The following is a 20526-nucleotide window of genomic DNA, read 5'->3' on the forward strand; positions in this document are numbered from 1 at the left end:
CTTTTCAGGCACAGCTCAATCATTTAGGACAAGAAAAACAAACCCCCAGAATCCCTGCCATCAGTTGTGGCAAACCAATTCATATGAACAGAAGCCTTGCTATATACTGAGGTAAAAAGACTGTCTCCTCCTTTACTATGGATAGCTACAGTGTTTATGTAGCCCTAACAGGAAACACATTTGATTGTATCTTTTAGGAATTGCTTAAAAACAGGAACACAGTCTTGGCCTCTCTGATACTTGCTTGATATGTAGGCTGTTCATCACAGTGCGCTACCTGCAGTTTGCCATCTTGGTTTAACACCAACATTATTTTATCAAGCCTAGCATTGCGGGTAGAACAGGAAGATTTAAGCTCACCTAAATCACATACCTACTGTGGAGCTGCTCTGTACGTAGCTGAGGGCTTTGTTGTTACGACAGGGTCTGGCACTGAGCAGACATTTGGCTTCTGCTCCCCCATTCCCTGTCACTTTCTTTCCAGCCTCTCTCCCCTCAATGTCTCTCACGCATTCACTCTCAACCTGCCTGCAAAATCAGGCCAAGGCACAGAAAAGCAGCACAGCTGTTGCCAGGCTGCCATGCAAGCTCCTAAATCCTTCCTTGAAGCACTGTGTCAGTCACCAATCCTCCTGTTCCCTCATGCCTCTTTTCCCTCTGTCCCTGCCACAGCTCACCTGAGGTAAACAAGATGGACACCCTTAGAAGCCTTATTTTCCACAGCAGCAGGGCTGTTGTGGTGCTGGTTACAGAGTGGATGGTGCTAGAGACAGCTGAGAAGCATCTTCACATTAGCCTTGAACAGCCTAGGCAGGATAGATATTGCTGTGGGATGAGGTGGAATTTACCAAGGTTGCTGCAGTGAGGCTTAGGAGCTTGCTCACTACTTCCATCTGCCAAACTGAGCAGTTTTAGACAAGTTGGTTCTTTCTTGTGCCTCAATGTCTCTGAAATATGGGAATGACTATGCTGGCCATCTGTATGGAATGTTTTGGTTGATAAGAAAACAGATACTCATCCAATACACTCCTTGGCAACTCCTTAGTTTCTCATGTCAAAGCCCTTTTCTTGCATGTTTTCTACCCATTAAAATCTAAACATTGTCTCAGATCTATCTATGCAAAGAATGGGAATTATGATGTATTTTATGCTAAAATCAACTCTCCACATGCTTATTCTCTGCTTTAAAACGAAAGGTGATTTACAATATGTTGTTAGGTTATCATTAATCAATCAGTGTTTTTTCACAGACATAGAGAACACATGGGCACTTGCTATATAACCAGTGGGGTTACCTGCTACCAATAGGCACTCTCTTGTCTTCAGCAAACTTGCGAATGGACCTGTGTAATGCTCCTGTGTGAAAAAAACTGGTTCAGTTCTATAACAGCCTCTGTCTAGAGATTTTAATCTACTCATATTAAGGTTTTCACCGTAACTTTTTTCAGTGAACAGCTTTCCCAAATATCACAATATTTTGACAATTTTCATATTTTTCTTCTTGTCATGCAGGTTAGCATTAGGAAATAGTATTTTGCGATAAATACAATAGTATATTTCATGTTTTTAAACTGAGGTGTTTTTTCTCTTAGGTTGCCAACTCCGTTTTCCAAAATGGTGGGATCCTGTTAGGCCCAAACCGACAAATCCAGAGGACCTTGGGTATCTAAACTGTGCCATTTGGTACACAGGGATCACAGCAGAACTAAACCACAGTTACACATCTGTTATCACACAGACAACTACTTGAATGCACTTAGGCAATTACGATCTTCATTGTTTTAGTATGGAGCTAGGAGATTATACATATATCTAGGATTTTGGGATTTTGTTGCTGCTAGGTCTTGGCACTTTTTTAAAATCACAGGTAAAACCAGGGCTTTTCTGTCTAGGTAAAAACAGTTTTATCTACCTGAAATTATAAATATCTTATCCTAGACAACAGGGAAGTTCTGTGCAAGATCAAAGAATTATTCCTTCATCTTCCCATAATACTGAGAAATTGAAAGCTGCATTAGCAATATATACCATCTCACAAGATAGTAGTTTATTCTAGGGACCGGGAACATTCTGGCTACATTCAGACTTAGATCTGACCTTTTCCTATGACATTTCACTTTCAGCACTTTGTGCAGTTGATAAAGGAGAATCTCAGACCAACTTTCTTGTCTAAAAAAAATAACTTGTTTTCTTTGCCATTAAGGAAAAAAAAAAAAAGAAAAAAATTCCAACCAAAAACCTTGTTCTATTGGGTGCAAGAAAGCTTTCTTGGTTGCTGTTTCAGGTAGTGCTAGTTCTGTTGTGCACTGAAAGAGCCATACTTACAGTCAGTAGGCTATTAGAGAACTAAGAACAAATGAAAACAAAATGGAAATACACTGATGGTTTTGTTCTAAGTGTAGCTGAAATGCAATCCTGGGTGTTCCCCCACCATATGGCATAACACTACAACAGCGCCACCCATCCCCCTCAGGGAAAATTCAGACCATACTGGTTATATTTGTCATCTTCCCTGTTAACAGAGATGCCGTATTTAAAACTCAAAGCTGAAGTGACAATATAACCCAGGGAAAAAAAAAAAAAAAAAAAAATGAAAATAAAGAACCTTTGGCCTCACTTGGTATCATTTTACATGAACGTCAGCTGTGACAGCTTGCTTTAACATCCAGCAGTAAGTTTCTACTACCAGAATCAATTTGTCAAGTCTGTCCTCTATCTGGGGAAAAGTGGTAAGATTATAGGTTTTAGATAGCTACTATTTCCAGCTAGATTTCTTGTGTCATGCAAAAGTTATCAGCTATTATTCTGCTGAACAGTTGACACCACATTCTTTTAATTCCTTTAAGATTGGATGTTTAGTATAGAAGCAAACAGCACATTTACTAGTATTAATATAGTTCCCTAATCCACTGCTAGCTGGCGATGAGTTTCCATACTTCACCATGTCTTCCCATACATCATGATAGTAATCACGATGGTACTTATCTCTTGCCCCTGTGGGCATAGACAAAAGTCTATTTGGATGTAGAAACACATTCAAAGTCTTTCTTCATCCTTATTTGTATTTTTGAGATTCTGTAACAACTGTTCTTAAAACTTTTCTCATGCTCTTGTTGCAATCATCTTTCACTTTGCTGCTGGTAAGGGACAACCAAGACTTTGTCTTCTGTTTCTGGCTTCACAATAAATGTGAGAGGGCCACGCGTGAAGACAAACTTTCAACACCCTCATTTCCTCAGTATATTTCAGCTCTCTTGCATTTAAACAGAGAGCAATTTAGAACCCAGGGAACCTGAGAGAAAGCCACTAGACTCATGCTTTAGGGTAGGGCTCAGTATGTCAGAAGTTTAACATGGGCTCTGTAGCCCAGATTGTCTTCGTAGTCTAACATGATTTTACTCATGTGAACACTTAAAACCAGAAAACAGTTAAAAGAAAGGTATAACAGACTTCAACATGTAGAGACACACAGTAATTTTGACTTTGCTCCTGCTCCTGAAAGTGGTCCTCTTGGTCAGCTTTCATGAATTGTGTTCCCTTTTTTCACCCTTACCAATGGGAGAGATCCCAGAAGAGACTTAAAGGGGTGGAGCTGACTTTTAACTGGAGTGTATTAGCTCTGCACAAGACAGCATGCCATTTCTATGTAAATGGCAGCATATTGTTACTAGCTTGTCACAGCATTCAGATGTAGGACAGTCAGGGCAAAGACAAACAGGTAACAGCGCAGATTGTTAGAGATACTAAAGTTACTCTGAAAAAAGTATTGATGGTCACCAGAATTTCCAACTTAAAACCCAATGTACATACCAGATCTTTTAAAGCATTACAAGTATCTTCTGTTGATGAGCGCTGTGAATTTACACTTTCTAATTGAAACCTTCTTTCTCCTAGGAAGCATAGTATCTCTCAATCTGGATAAAAAGGTGTCTACTAAGATGGAGAAAAATGACTACTACAGCTGAACCCAAGACAAAAGGCAAACGGATTTTCTTCATTTTCATTTCACGGAGACTGAGATTTTATCCACACACACAAATCCACACCCATAGTATCAGAAGGCTGCTTAGTATAAGTTATTCATACAACACACAAATTTATCCATAACGCTCTTGTTATTTGTCTTGCCTTTAATCTTTCTGTATACAAGTACAAGCATTTCAGAATGTCAGAAGCCTTCCTGTTGATCATTACAAACCAACAGATGCATAACGCCACCTTGTGACAGAACGTAAACAATACACCGAACATCCACTGCTCCCATACAGTCATCTTCAAACTGTTATCCATATACCACGAGGAGTATAACCCATTTCCAAAATCCACGATGCAGGCTTAAGGAAAGCAGGTTCACATACACATTATGCAGAAGTCTTAGCATCTGAAAGTAATACGAGGGTCTGTTTTATTTCCATGGCAAAATATTTCCAAGTTCATAAGTGAAGGAGGTACTACAGAGCATTTGTTTTCTAAGAATATCTATACTCTAGATACAAACACCAACAATGATATCTGACAGATGCATGACTTATGTTAAAGTATGTTATGTGCACACCTGGAAAATATATCTAAGGCTGTAAGAGTCACTTCTAAACCTCTGGCATGATTTTTCCCTTTTCAGGAAAGGGTTTTTTTTAAAAATGCTAACACACTATTTAAAGTGGCAACAGTTCTTTAGAACTGCTGCTGCTTTAATAAGCAATTCAAGTGAAGCAGATTTGGTTTGGTTTTTTTTTCCTAGAAAATATTCCTACAAATGTGTAATAGCAGCAGGTTTTAATTTATCAAAAACTGGCATCTATTAGCAACAGAACATACACAAAAAATATCTTTGTTTATACAAATAAAATTAAGTTTTGAATATTCACAAAGTAACATCAACAGAGCAACATTTTTCTTCACATTGATATTCAAAGTTAGTCAGATGAGTTGTGATATAAACCCCTGTATACTATTCAGTCAAGCACCATGGCAGACAGTGCATTAAGATCTCTCATGAATGGATGATCAGCTAGTATTTGATCAATCTTGTGTCTTTGCTCATGATCAGGAAAAATTTTTATCAGGGCTTCTCTTAAGCGTGCTGTTTCTGAGTCAGATCTCTGTGGTGGAACGGCTGAGCAGGCCTCTGTGTTTGTTTCCAGTGGAAGCCGTGCTGATGCACAATCACCATGTACTCTGTTTTTAGGTTGTTGACTGTTACTGGTTGGTCTGGCGACTGATGTGGAGAAAGGTGTCTCAGAAGAATATTGTCTACTGCTCTGGAAAGCCTTTGGTGCTGACCAGAAATCTCTATGGAACAAAACAAAAATTCTGATTAAGGAGATGTTAGCTGTCTCTGTACAGAGACAGAAAAGGAAAATGAGTATAACCCCTATACTCACTGGTGCTCAGCTAGTTACTGATTGGAATCAAGTAATAAGTATTTTTTCAAAGTGAAACAAAACAGTAGGTATAACAGTTTTCAATTTGAATCTGGCATGACTAAATAACATTAACATTATCTCAGACTAGTTACAATACATTGCATGTACTTGATAGAAAACAGCAACAATCAAAGCTTATTTTATGGAAGAACTAACATCAGTGTTATTGAACCAAATGGATAAAAAGACACATTGAACACACATACACGACTCAGAGCATGTGAAAATACTGACAGACCAAAAAGGCTTCCAGATGCTCCACAAGACTATTCCTCATCTACTTTTGCTCATGACCAAGCTGTGCTCACATTTAGATCAAGGTCTTGTTTCCCCTCACATGATATCCTTAATGGGGCAATGAAGTTTTTCAGCAGTTTCAGGATCTGAATATTGTTCCCTAATTATTGACATTTCATGTCAAACTTTGAAAACTTGTTGCTACTCAAAAAATGCTAGCACTACAGAATTTAGGGCCAACTCTACTTCAGATGCCACCAGGTAACAAAGAAAACAAAGAAACTGGAACTCATGTTACAGTCTAGTTTCCTACCACCAAGGGAAACAGTATCTAAATTGCAGAGCTCTATTTTAAAAACATTCAGGTTATGTCACCTCTCATTACTCAGTATGGAAAAGCTCTCTTAATTGCTCAAGATCCTTCTAGTTTCTGATCTTGTTCCTGGTGCCATTTATGCTTTCTGCATTATTTAACTCGAGCAGAAAAGTCTCAGGGAAGGAACAAAATTAACTCTTTACACTGGTATCTTTCCTGTGTCAAAAACAACAACAACCAAAAAAAAAAAAAAACCCAAAACCAACCCCACAACAAACAACCCCTACCCCTTAAAAAAAACCCAAACCCTAAAACCAAAAAACCCTACCACCCCAAAATCAAAGCCTAGTTCTAGTTCCAAGTTTACGGATAGGAACTTAAGCTCTTCTACAGTCTTCTCAGAAGAGTTTCTTTCCATTTCTACAGTCAGCACAGTCACCTCTCAAAACATACTGTTTTCACGTTTTTTCAGACTCAGCATTGCGTTTTAGGCAGCTAAAATACAATGTTTCAAATGACATCTTCTAAGGGCTTTATATTAGAACCCTTCTATTCCAACAAAACGTATTACATTTATATATTATTTGTAATTATACATAATGTACTTATTATAAGTATTATATTACTTTCTTAGCATTTCCTACTGGAGTTCCAGAACTACACTAGCTTTTTTCATGCCAACATTACATGGTTATTTTCAGATCAACTTGTGACCTTGTGGTATATACCTCTCACTTTCCTTAGTTGTTTCCAATAGCTGAGATAAAGATTAATACAAAGAATTAGTTAAGTATAACTTTTCTTTTTTATTATTGATTTTTAATTACCTCAGTTGTTTCTAAAAGCTCTCTCAATACTCCTCACTACCATTAGCATTTATAATTCTTAAGGTGGTGAAAGAAAAGAGCAGCTTATTTTCTCACACAAAAGAGCAAACCCATTCTCACATCTTGATGGTTAATGTAAAGCAAATTCATACCTGCAATATATGAACATTTTCAAAGTATAATAATCTTACAGGAACTATTTATTATTATTACAGGAAATATTTATTATTATTTAAAATATTACTAAAAACGCATTTAACAACAATGCTCCTCAAAAATTGTTTTATTAACAGTACAAGTTCACACCTCAAGTGAGAAGTGAAATGTCTTTCCCATGACAAAGAATGAGTGTAGAGTTTCTTTTGTAGCACCTATTGTCCCATTATGAATAAGTGATCAACCAAGGTGTTTTAAATAACATCACCATAAGTAACGGGATAGCAGGCTACCACCATACCCAAACCACTGGCAGCTTTGTGTGATGTTAACATAATTTCAACCACCTTTGTATGAAAGCTGTCACAATTGAATCTCAGAGGAAGTTATTGTTTTACTTATCTTAGCTCTGAGAGAAATCTTGATTAGATGTAAATGTCACCAGCAGTTTCTGAACAGGCTGAAGTAACAGGAAAAACATGTTTTTGTTAAAGCTACTACAACCTACAATATTCTTGCTTAATTTCACTATATGTTTACTAGTATAGATCTGAAGAAGTGCTCAAGTGAACCAGGAAAACAGTTTATTCCAAATGTGAAATCATAACTGTACCCAAGAAAAGTGGAAGTAGCGTTTATACCTAGAAGAGCCCTCATTTCGAAGGAAGTCATCTAATCTAGGTCCATTTCTTCCCAAAGGATCATCAGGAACCATAAATATATCACCAGCAAAAGTGTACTGGAGCAACCTGAAAGAGATTTCTTTCAATATTATTTAATAACGATGTATTACATCTTTATTACCTTCACCTTTGTAGTGCAGGATAAGTGGCATTACAGCAGACACACTACACCACATCAGGAGTCACCGAAGCTTAACCAGTAATCCATTTTAGATACAACCAGTATTTACTGTCAATTTAATTGGAGCTTGGGAGCTTTTGTGATCTGTTCCCATGGCACTGCAGAACACTGAGCTTTGCTTTTTTATGTTTTTTTTCTTCCTTGACAGCAAGTGTTCGATGACTGCAACTTTTTACAACAAAACCAGAGTGGTACTTTCTAGGCAATTAGAGAAAATTTTCTGGTTGTTCAAACTCCCCTTCCTTGTAAGGGCCTTCAACCTTGTAAGGGCCTTCAACCATGTAGCTAAAACGCATATGTTATCAGAAAGTCTCACAACTAGCAAACACAGCATTAGCTGTTTACAGATAAGACACAAAGAAGCTCTTTTTCTGGAATCATCTTGGGAACTCTGCATTGAAGAAAGCCAGTTCAACTAAAATTTTTCTGCAAGGAGAAAATTTGGTACGGTGGAATTTTCCCAGAAGTAAAACTAATAGGAGATGTTAGCACAAGCTTTTAAAACCACAAACCCAGAATGACATGCTAAGAATTCTTGCTGAAGTTCTGTAGAACAAAGCCTGACTTGGGTAGAACTCACTCAAGAAATTGTGCAAATACCTACATGATTAGTCAACATGAATTCCACATTCTCCTATCTATACTGTGAGAACCCAGGGCAGGTTTTATTTATTTCATTTGACCTGTACACATCCCACTCACTGCAGCAGATGTACCGTCAGAAAATGTCAGGGAGACTGAGGGATTAGTGGACAACAGAAGGTCATGCCTTAATAATAATAAAATGATCTGATTTAACTGGAGGAGGAAGAAGCAAAACAACCAAGTGAACAAAAAGAAACCACTTGAACAGGAGAAACTAATTGACTGAGAATCCACAAGCTGAAGCAGGGATAATTTGAAAGCTAATTGAATTCATCTAAACCCAAAGAACACTCAACAATTGCAGGGAAATGGCTAGAGGAATATGTTGCAAGTGTTCATTATTTTCTTTAGCTGTATCAATTTGCTGTACTACAGTAATGACTGATGGATTCTGAGACCTTAAAAATGATCCTGTATGTGAGCATCAGATATCATGTTTCCTTCAAGAAATGAAATACAAAACAAGAAAGCCTGTGAGAATGGACTGCAAAGCATGTACTCTAACAGGATTTAACACTGAACTTCAGAATTCACATATCTTACCTTCTACACCAAGCTCCTATTTATGTGAGCAACTAACAGATGTACATTAGAGAATATATAACAGGGATATTAAACTACTTGACACATGATTATAAGGCCGTGAATCAAAGTGGTGAAGCACAGACTTCGTTGGGCTGTACCAGAATTTCATGACAGATTAATTAAAATAAAAATCCCACATGAAGGTATAGTGCCTACAACTGTGAGGACAGACATCCTTTTAAGGTTTCATAGAAATGGAGTAATTACCTTCTTTGAATAATTTCTCTCCAGGCAATTGATTCTGTCACAAATTCTCTGAAGTTATCATTAGTCACAATAACACCTCCAGTTTTATCAGCAAGGTGTAATAAAAACCTGTAAGATTCATTTCAAAAACAGTTAAGAAAGCCTGCTTTGCTGAAAATTGTCTACAGATTCAGAAAACTAAACATTTTACCATCCAAGAGTAATCTCCTTGCATGAAAACAAGCACTTTGATTACCAGAAAATGATGCTGCTTTGACCCATCATATAACTATAAGCATTTTAGGTGGCATGCATTTATTTAGTGCAGCAAAGTCTTCATGGGAGGCTTTTTTTCCCCCCATCAAAAAAGAAAAAAAAAAAAACCCACAAGCAAAACTCCCTCAAACCCATTGGATTATCAGATTCTAAGTATTTGTAGAGGCACACGGTTTGCTTTACAAAAAAGTACAGTATTACACATTCCAACAAAAACTTGTCTCCATATACTCTTTTGGTCAACATCAATATCCATTTTCTGCATGTCAGTTGTTTGCTCTGTCAACACTTGCTAACAAAGAGTGTGGTTACCATTTTGTTGTTAAATTATGACAAAAGGATTTTTTTTTTTTTTACCTATCTGAAAACAAGCTTTTTGCCATTGAAACTATTTTAGCAAAGAGATGGTGTCCTTTTAGAGACAAGTGTACACTGTTGTGCAAATGTGTTAGCACAACACTCATTTCTACTGCACCTACATAGCATTTTTATATGAAATGCTGGGTGTATATAAAACCTAAGTGTGTAAACAACTCCAGCTTGGCTGCCTTGTACTACTTTTTTTTTTCTATGACATTCTTATTTAAGAGATCACAGTTATCATATTTTAACAAGGAAGATACATAGAGTGCACTTATCTTTTGCATATCAAGTTTTGCAATCCGGTGCATGGCTGCACAACCTAACAAAACCAGGCATGCCCATGATGCAAAAACGTGACAATTTTATAGCCAGAAAAATAAAGTATGAATGATTATTTGTAGGAATAAACTTAAGCGGCATGTGCTTTTAGCCATGTCTCAAGACTGGGAAACTCAGCAATATAAGCACTTGGAAACCCCTCCAACACCCAACAAGAAGCCTCTGAATCTTACTGTACTGAAAGATGACCCCCACATTTTGAAGTTGAACTTAGGTGCTCAAGTTAGCTTGGAAATTCTGTAGACTACACATTGTTACAAATGCAGTGCTCAAGTGCACACCTATATCTGTATGCCACAATGGCATAGAGTAAAAAAACGTAACAAAACAGCACCTTATCAGTAGCTCACGTACGCTAGTGTTCCCCAAACATAAAAGACAATTCCAACAGACTGATAAGGAACACAAAAAAACATTACTAGAAGATTAATTTCTTACTCAATGCAAGTGGTGGCATTTGAAATGGATCTTCGGGGTTTTTTTGGTTTGGTTTTTTTTATGGTTAAAATTGCCATGAAAATGTGCCACATTCCACTAATTTCTGTGTATAATATTATTTCTAAATATAGAAATGTTTCTTTGGACAGTAAAATAACATAACAAATGTAGAGGTCAGTCTTAAGTTGGAAGCATAGCTCTCTGTCTAGATACATTGAAGAACTAGCTAATACAACCATTCACAAAGTATGAAGCTTTTACACCCATTAGGCAGATGTTTAAAGAGACTGTGTATATTCCATACCTGTCATCATGAGCAGCAATTCTTGCTCCTAAAACCACCCTTGCAGGGGTTAAAGACAATATTCCAACATCCTGGAGCTTTGTTAAGAAATCCTGCTCTGTTAAAACATGAAACAACTGTTCTTTAAAACAAAAGCCTTAGCAGAGAAGATGGGTTATTTCTGTACCTATTAACGGAAACAACATATTCATAGCTGAAGAATTACTAATATTATGAAAATTGGGAGGAAGAGGTTGAAACTAGAAATTAAAGAGCAAACAAGACCCAAACCAAACAAAAAAGCCTCCACTGATGGCACATCAGTTATCCTAAACAGCATTTCAGAGTGTCTCATACTGTATATAGAAACCCAATTACTGATGCTGAGCAACCAGAGTGCTCAGGCTTTAACCTTTTATCAAATATTCCTTCTCCATTCATTCTTCACAAAACTATCCAAAGAAATATTTACAATGTAGTTTAATAAAGAAAACATTAGGCAACTTATTTCCCTCACCTGTAATGTTAGGATCACGTCTTGTTCTCCATTGTGGAACAAACACAGTAATATTTCTGTGGCCACGTTTCCAAAAGTAGTCAACAGCTATTGCAATTCCTCGACAGGAGAAGAATTTCCTGAGACCATGACTGGGGGTGAAAGAAAGAGAAGGGAGATGAAATTTACGTTTTACTACCATAAACGCAAAGAAAAAGGAAGTAAACCTTGCCAAGTGAATCTGGCAGTTACACATATGGTCTTGCCAGGAAAAAAAAAAAAAAAAAAAAAAAAAAAAAAAAAAGGAAAAAGTAGATAGATGCTATAGATGAAGAATCTTATAAATGGAAAGAGATTTTCAGCAAAAGGAGAGAATAGAAACATCACTTCACAACTCTATAGCTCAGTCTCCTTTAAGTTTCATGGGTACAACAACATTTGAGTAAGCAGAAGTTGGTTTATCTTTAAAAAATCATCTAGGAATTTCAAGGTATCAGCTGGTAGTGAAACTAGAAGCATACATCCATTTTTTCCCCCCCCATTAACACATGTAACTGTGTATACATGCATCTTTAGATCTGTGTTTACATAGTTACTTCTGGGAAACTGTGCCAGCTGTCAACTGCCTGAAATACTAAATTAATTCTAGATCAGGCTTCAGCATTATTTTGTTATAGTACATAAAACACTAAAAACACTATACTTTTTTTTTTCCTGGAGAAGTTTATTTTCTTCTCCTAAACAACATTTAAGTCTGTTCTTTGGGAAGCATCTTTCATCTAACAGCACAAAGCAGATGACATATGATACATGTATCTTAACCAGTCATATATGTTTGGCTCAGCCAAAGAGCATCTGACAAAATTCATACCATCACTGGTAGTAGTCTGTCCTATTTTTAGAAATTATCCTATTCAAGCGTTAGTTCCAGCTAAATGGGAAGTTAATACAGCCAATACAAGGCTTTTCAGGATTTCCAATCTCCAAAATTAAAATCTGTATTTTAAAATAGTGAAGTGTTTAAGAAACACTTATACAGTCTAATCTTTTCCCACTTTATCTGGGGATACAGGTGACCTCTCAGAATTATTATTTTGCTTAAAGTACTCTATTTTGGTTCTGGCAGCATGGTTTCAAAATTAAAAATAAGGCTTCATGCATGTTCAGCAGTGGAACTCAGAATGCACTAAAGAAATCTTACATAGCAAGTTCTCATAGTAAGCTTACTCGTTACATTGACAAGTGGAGCCGACAATCTGTTTAAAAACTACCACTTCCTCATTAAGAAGAAATATGGTACTTGTCCTTGCTCACTTTCATATTCCAAAACTACAAAAAAGCCCCATAGCAGACACTGACAAAACCTTTTGACCTGAATGCTTGCCAGAATTACTTAGTATAACAAGAACGAATCCACATCTCTTCCTGACTAGAGAACAACGATCAATTCAAGGATACTTTTGATGAGACAAATGTTAAAATGAACCAAGTAAAGCACAAGTTTTTCAAAATACTTTCTAACTGATTTTTGATATTCCGGTTAGTTTTAACATTTAAAAAGGAGAAAACTGTAATTTGCAACACCTTCCAAAGTTGTCTGTAATAGAAATATGGAAGAAAAAGGAATTAGAAGGCATTTACGATAATGCAGAATCCTTGCATCATGGTCAATGCAGTGATCTTTTCAAAGTAAATGATCTTCTCAGTATTAACCGTACCTACTTTATAGAGTTTGTTTGCATGGTGCTCTGTCAACCAATCCATTACAATTATCCAACAGCTCTATAATTGTCTACTCTCATTTGCATACATTCTTCCAGGTATCATGAGGAATAGGAGATGAAGTGTGTGCACATATACACGGGGTTCCCTATTCTGCAAGTTTTATTGAGGAGGATGGAATATTTTTGTTGCATGCCTACATTTGCAAAAAGTAACAGGACTCAAGCACTAATGTGTAATGTTGTTAAAGGAAAAATACATTACTACTATAAGAACCTCCACTTTAAAATTACAAGATGCTAAGAGCAGAAGCAAAAAACCGAAATGCTTACATTGATGGTAACTCAACTTCTTTGCTAGATGCATGCAAAGCAAATTACGTTTCATGCACAAAATTGCTTGCAACAGAGCAGAGCTCACTGAAATTAAATTCCGACTGAAGTGCTCCATGGAGCTGAAGCACTGATAGTTCAAACCAGGTTGTTTTGAAGTGGCACAAATCAGGCTTCAAATTTGACCATTGCCTAGTAAGCAAGGCTGTAGAAGTAATTCACTTTTCATTTGGAAACATGTTGTTATCAAATAGGATCTCGCCTACCTCCAAAGTGCATCTAGTTTCAGTTTTCATTGCTTATTCTGTTTTTTCAGATTATTTTAGTATTTGGGCTTAATAAATCTGAGCTCCTTGTTTCTACAAATTTGCAATTTTTTATTAGAGCAGGAAAGCTAAGCCTGAAAGGCTTTATAGAAAATATTTCCCAGAGTATTGCAATTACCAAGCAATTGTTAAGTCAAAATCAAGGATTTTCCTTATTCTATTTTAACCAGTTATTGTATTTGTTCATCTCCAGACTATGTATTCTTTTTTAAACCAAAAGCAAATTCTACAAGAATTGTTTCATAATAGAATATCCTACAACGGCACTGGTCTAGCTGGTTTTGTGCACTGAAGTGCACCGGCTAAAAGAATTCCGAATTTCCTTCTGCGCACAGTATCTCAACAACAAAAAACAAGTCCAAATAAGTCAGTTACAAAAACAGATGCGATCACAAAAGAGAGTAAAAACTATCAAAATTGCTATGTGTTGCAAATTAAAATGGCTACAGCAGACTCATGTACTTTTTCATTATCAAGCCTTACAGTAACTTACCACTGCAGCCATTACCAGTAGCTGAAAAACCTTGCTGTGAACACGGGCTGTTGGTCACCAAAAGCTAGCTGGCAAAAACTTTATACATGCCACAGCAACCTTAGTTCCTATTTCATTTGAAAGCTCACTGAACTTTTAATAAAGAGATAGCTGAAGATAACAATACTTACGTGATTGCAACATTGCTTCCATCAATAATGATATGTTTTAAATATGGTTTCCCAGGTTCATTTTTCAATTCCAGTCTGTATGGCTTTTTCAAAGAATCCAAAAATCTCTGAACTCCAGTAACAGAAGGATCAGGATGATGTCTGTGTGGTCCCACTGTCTCTCTATCAGAATTTGAAGGATGCATTTGTGAAGACAGTACCTGGTCTGGGATAGGATTTTCAGAATTTGAGGTTTGGGAACTGCGTTGGTTAGGAGATCTCCTTTGAGAAGAGCTGCAATGTCCTAATTGGTCCTCAGAACCAGTATGACTATTCTGTACAGTTGGGGGCCCTGCAGTTTTTTGATGAACTGCAGTTTTAGTCTTAGTCGAGGTACGCTGCACATCTGAGCTCCCTCTGGCTACAAAACCAACATCTTTCAGAGCTCCAGCTTGTATAGTGCCAAAAGTTACAGCACCATCAGTCTCCATCTCACTTGATCTCGAACTGTAATTCTTACCAGGGCAATAAATGTCTCTTTTTTTATAGCACATAGCTGAATTTTTACTGGAAGGAGGAACAGGTTTACATGCCAATATATGCATTTCGTTTTCTGCATCGACTTGCATGCTTGGTGGATTTCTTATTTTGTGATATTCATTTTTTGTCTCCCTTGAAGTATGGCTGAATTTAAGTGGACTTTTATTGCCTTTGTCTACTAGCTTTTGTGAGTTATTTGCATAACTTCCTAAAGGGGGATTGACAGCTTTAGGCATTTGAGATGACTGTTCATGTTCTTTTTGAGATTTTAAATTTTCCCTTTCAATTTCTTCTAACAATGTTAATGGTTCCACAGATTGCCCTAGGATACCAATAACTTTTTCTACAATATTTTGGGAATATCCCATTGTTCTGAAAAAGTTCACAAGAATCCTATATTCCATTTCCTCACTGATTTCATCACCTTCTTTAAGGTGATAACTGGAATCATCTGATCTGCTTTCACTGCAGCTATCTGAAAGCAGATCAATAACTGCTTCACTACCTGAAAGATTACTGTGTGAAGATTTCACTTCCTGATCATTTTCTGAGGAGAACTGCTTTTTAGGAAGCCTTTCCTCATCATGAGAAGATCTTCTTTTACATGACTGCCTTTCTTTAGACACCACTGTCTCTAACAGAGGCACATTTATGGGAATAAAACTTGTTCCAGGAGCATCAGAAAACACAATGTCCATTTGCTTTGTAAGCTCAGTTACAGGTGTCCCAGCATTGTTTCTTGCTTCCTCACCACCTGCTCTTCCACCTCTGTTCGTAGCGATTACTTTAGAGGCTTTGTTATGTAAAAGCTCTGTCGGGCTTTCAGAACCTGTCAGATCTATGACACTGCTGTGCACTTCACAGCATTCAGCTTGTGTGAGAGCTAGGAGCTCTCTTTTTAGTGAGCTAGGCAAAATCAGTAAATCCATTGTGTATTTATCTGCATGGGCTTCCACAAATTGTCTGAATTGCTTTTTAATCTCTGACTCATTGTCACTTAATAAGCTTTCGTTATTCTCAAAAAGGTTCACAAACTGCTGAATATGACTCTGAGCCATAACAACAGCTTCTGCACCCCCTTTAATACTGAGCAATCCTATTTCCAGCACTGTTATATCAGCACAGGTATCCTGAATAAGACTGTTGAGAAACAGGCTTTGTGCACCAACAAAGATGCAGTGCATGTCCTTTGGATAGTACTCTTTTTCTTCTAGTTCAGGTTCACAGAGTCCCTTAATATACTCCTAGAAGGACAAAAAGACAGCAGAGTGAATTGGTTAGGTCAGTAATGGACAAGTACATTAAAAAATAAAGCCAACTTGGCACAAGAAACTTGAGAAAGTAAATACTGCCAGTAAACTTGATAATGGAGATAAAAGATACCAGAAATGATTTTTAAATGGATTTCATAGGAGACTAACTTTCATATCCTAGTGTTTATTTACAAATCTACTTGAAACTGATAGTAAGAGAATATATAAGTTGAAGCTCAAAGAGTTTAAAAGACAAGTCAGAAGAGATTTATTTTCCCACCCCCATTCTTTGGTCAAAGAGGACATATGCTTCATGAACAAATGCCTCGCACTGAAGAATTCTACCTAGTCCGTAAGACTGAACTTATAAAAACACCTTCTAAAGAAAAATTTCCAAAGACTCATCACAGCAGTAGCTATCCTATATTTTTTAGTTGTTATGCATTATTTATTCTATACTTAATCAAGGACACTGATCCTGTGGCATGGCACAACATAACTAGTAGCCACAGTAGTATCCATTAAAAAAATACCTTATAGGGAAGAAAAAAAAAAAAAAATCTAACCCCAAACAAATGACAAAACTACTATCTGGACTGTGATAGATTCCCTAATTAACCAAATATAATATTTGGGTTTTAAACCTACAACAGCCAGAGTACCTACTTACAATGGGCATATAACACAGGGTAAGGGGAGGAGAGGGGGAAGTCATCACACCCCAAAAGCTCCACAGCAAGCTGAGGCTTTGAAACTCAGTATTTTGAAAAAGCAGATGATACTGACAAATGACAGAATACTCCAGACTCCAGATGGGTCTGTGCCCCAGAAGTTCAGGTTTTTAATAGATTAAAAACAAACACGCACACACACAAAAAAAAAACCCCAAACAAAACCCAAACAAAAACCCAAACAAAAATCCCATTGTTATTTCTGCCACCTAAAAGTTACTACCAGAAAAGTCACTATACTGCCTTATTTTAAATGTGTCAGAGTTCAGAACCCTGTCAATACAGTACACTATTTCTTCTTACAGGTAGAATTATTTTTCCCCTAGCTCTTTCTGTGCTTAAAACTCTTATGTAGTGAAACTAGTTTCTAACCTACAGTCATTGTTTTGCAGACTCCCAAGTATATAAAATTTTATTATCTGCCTTTACTCTTGGAAACTAAAAGTTCTCCTTTAAATGGAACTGAAAACCAATACAGGGTAATGAGTAACATAACACCACTTTATCATCTCTTGAGTTAGATCATCTTGATTATCAGGGCAAGCTGCTTCAAGGCCATATTAGCACAACTTGTTTCTATAACAAAATACATAGGATTACTTTTTGTGCTTTAGTCATTATATGAGATTTTTGCAGAGCAACAGGATAACAACATAATTAGAAAAAAAGGATATACTAAATCTGCGAACTTTTTTTTTTTCTCCCCCCAACCAGGCAGCACTGAAGAACGAATATATTGCATGTGACTGATGAATTATAACAAACTGCTATCACCAAACCTTTTAAAGGGAGACAATGAAGATGTGCAATTGTTTGTACCTTCTGGTCAATAATCTCCCCAGGTAGGGTCTGGAAACTGCTCTACATGTAAGGGGAGTCAAGCCTCCCACACCCTTCAAAGAATTTGGAGTAGGAAATATTTTGTGTGTTATTAGGAAAAGCAGCAATTAGAAAATGGAATTCTTGTGATGTTTGTTTCAGGCTTTAATTTTCTGGAGAAAAGAGAAAAGTTGTATTGCAGCTGCCTGAAGAAGAAGAATAGCTGTTTATGCTACCTGTAACAGTTTCTGGAGTCTTGAGCCCAAGTATGCAAGCAAATTGGGTTAGAGTCAATTTCAGAACCAAGTAAGTCAAGACCCTAAATATTCATAGTATTTTCCTTATCAAAGTCTTATGCATCATACAGCTAAGGAATGAAGCTTTTGAAAGTGGACTGCCAAGTCTGTGAATTAAGTCACAAAACACATGCTAAGGATCCCCACCAACATATCTGTGCTTAAACAGACACGAATGTCCACATATCAAGATTTAGGGTTTGAAAGCTACCTCCAGCCTGACCAGTGCTCACACTACCCTTCCCACCACACGATTCAAACAGCGATAGTTATCAAGTCCACTATAAGTGGTATTAACTTCATTGTTACTGCTAAGCCTCCCCCAAAAGGTTTGCTGTACAAGAGATTTACCGAACTAACTGTGAAGATACTTTACAGCAACTAGTGTCAGTCAGAGACATGCAGAGCCTAGAGTGCTCTCCCTTTTAATGTCTTTGGTTAAAAAGAAAGCTATCTGCTCCAGGAGACAGACTGGTGAAGCAGGAAACTTCCACACTGAGGAAATACTAGCCCTGTTAAGCTGATAGTGAGAGTATTGCTAACAATCTACTAACTGCCACAAAGTTCAGTTCGAAACGCAACTGTGAAACGCCGTAACATCCAAACAACTGCGAGGAATTTCCCGACTTTGGGAAGGACAGGGATACATTTTAACCGCGCTTCAAAACACAACTGAGCCTGCTCCCGCAGGTGTTTAACCCCACTCTCGCAGCGGTATTTCACACCGCGGTGGCCGTGCCACACCGACGAACTTCGCACTTCTCAGCAGAATTGTTTCTCTCTATTATCGCTATGTCTACTAAACACTATCCGCTTGTGTCAACATCACCGGAGACACCCCGGCACCTGAGACACGCCTGTTTGCCAGGGCAGGCTCTTTCAGTTTCCCCGTGAAGCACCGATTCCCGCCCCCACCCCCCCCCCACCCCGTACGCAGCGGCCCGAACCGTGCCCTTGCCGGGAGGGGCTCTCCCGTATGCAAACAGGGCCCCGCTCCCCGCCCGGGCGACACAGGCCCCGCGGGTGCGGCCGGCGCCGCTTCCCGCCAGCCCCCCGTACCTTGGCGGCGCGCACGGCCTTCCTGCCGCCCTCCAACTGTACCCAGATGCGCCGGTCTCCCTGCGCCCCGAGCACGGCCAGCTGCACCTCGAACAAGTGTTCGATGCGGCCCCGGCTGCTCTCTAGGAGACAGCTCTTTTCCGCAGGGACAGTGAACTCGTCCAGCCCCGGCTCGGAGCCGCGGGCTGCCCACCGAGCTGCCATCACCACCGGCGGCTCAGACCCGGCATCGCGCCGGGACCCCGGACAACAACACGGGGAATCCCCGGACTCCCTCAGTGAACGTCATCGGACCGCGTCAAGAGGCGGAATGAAGCTTTCTACCGCCGCGGAGCCATCTTTAGTCAGGGCAGCCACGGCGCTCCGCCCTCGGGTGGGCTGGGCCGGGATTAGAGGGAGTGGTAAGGACCAACCCTCCCACCGAGCCGCTCGCACCCTTCTCTTACTGCGAGTCGCCGGTTGCGCTCGGCGCTGTCGGGGTTTTGCCGCCGCGTCCCAGGTGCCTTGAGGGGAGGCTGCGGCTGCTCGCAGCGCCGGTAGCGCCAGGCGCGATCCCCTCAGCGGCAATTCCCATCCCCGCGGGAAAGAGGCTGTCCTCTTACATGGTCCCGCAGCCCCCAGGTGTGTTTTTAAGATACTATTGGCACAGCTATGTTCTGGTGTAGCTGCCTCAGGTTTCATTTAAAAAGAAATGTGAGGTCTATCCCTCGTGGTCGCAGGGGACAGAAGTGTGCCTCCATCCCCAAATCCTTAGTTCTGATAGCTTGGAAAACAAAGAGGACACTTCCCCCTCCCCCCCCCCCCCCAAAGAAACAACCAAAGAAAAGTCTTGAAATGAGACCTGAAGGACCAGATTAGTTCTTAAAAAGTAGCTCTGGGACTTCGCTAGACTTCTGAATACCTGGAGCTAGCAATACAGACCAACTGTTCCATAAAGGAGTCAATGTCTTAGTTTCTTTTATCTCTTCCAATCCCGGACCCAGGTAAATACCTTCCAAGTTCCCCCTAGACTATTTGACTCCCACGTGTTTTGTTCATCTCTTTAGCATCACTGTGAAGTTAGTTTTTAGTAACTGTTCATTAAATACAGCCTCCTGAGGGAGGACAAGTATTTTATGGTGGTGTAAATAAATATACATATCTTGTACATATCTTGGTTTAATCTACTTATATGTTACACCAGTAAAGAATTAATACAAAAATGTAAATTATCATTTTCATACAGGCACTTATCCCTGGTTTGAAACTTTTTAACCAGATGAGTGTTTGCAGTTCATAGAATCATAGAAAGGTTTGGGTTGGAAAGGACCTTAGTCATCTAGTTCCAACCCCCTGCCATGGGCAGGGACACTTCACACCAGACCATGTT

General features: G+C 38.7%; 1 protein-coding gene across 3 annotated transcripts; it reads right to left on the reverse strand.

The window, feature by feature from the left end:
* Positions 1-4115: 4115 nt before the first annotated feature.
* On the reverse strand, positions 4116-19490 carry LOC115600688 (NEDD4-binding protein 1-like). 3 transcript variants are annotated; one of them, XM_030469932.1, is made up of 7 exons: positions 19158-19482; positions 14481-16243; positions 11459-11589; positions 10963-11059; positions 9264-9371; positions 7604-7711; positions 4116-5292 (listed from the first exon to the last, which is right to left on the reverse strand). In XM_030469932.1, exons 1-7 carry the CDS (start codon positions 19359-19361, stop codon positions 4956-4958), a joined length of 2748 nt encoding a protein of 915 aa, XP_030325792.1. In that variant the 5' UTR covers positions 19362-19482; the 3' UTR covers positions 4116-4955. The 3 variants fall into 3 exon arrangements, with proteins under 3 accessions (XP_030325792.1, XP_030325793.1, XP_030325794.1); XM_030469933.1 differs by lacking the exon at positions 19158-19482 and adding an exon at positions 17763-18183; XM_030469934.1 differs by lacking the exons at positions 4116-5292; positions 7604-7711; positions 9264-9371 and adding an exon at positions 10108-10397 and having other exon boundaries at positions 19158-19490.
* Positions 19491-20526: the final 1036 nt, after the last annotated feature.

This window comes from Strigops habroptila, chromosome Z (assembly GCF_004027225.2).
Source record: "Strigops habroptila isolate Jane chromosome Z, bStrHab1.2.pri, whole genome shotgun sequence".
Lineage (NCBI taxonomy): Eukaryota > Metazoa > Chordata > Aves > Psittaciformes > Psittacidae > Strigops > Strigops habroptila.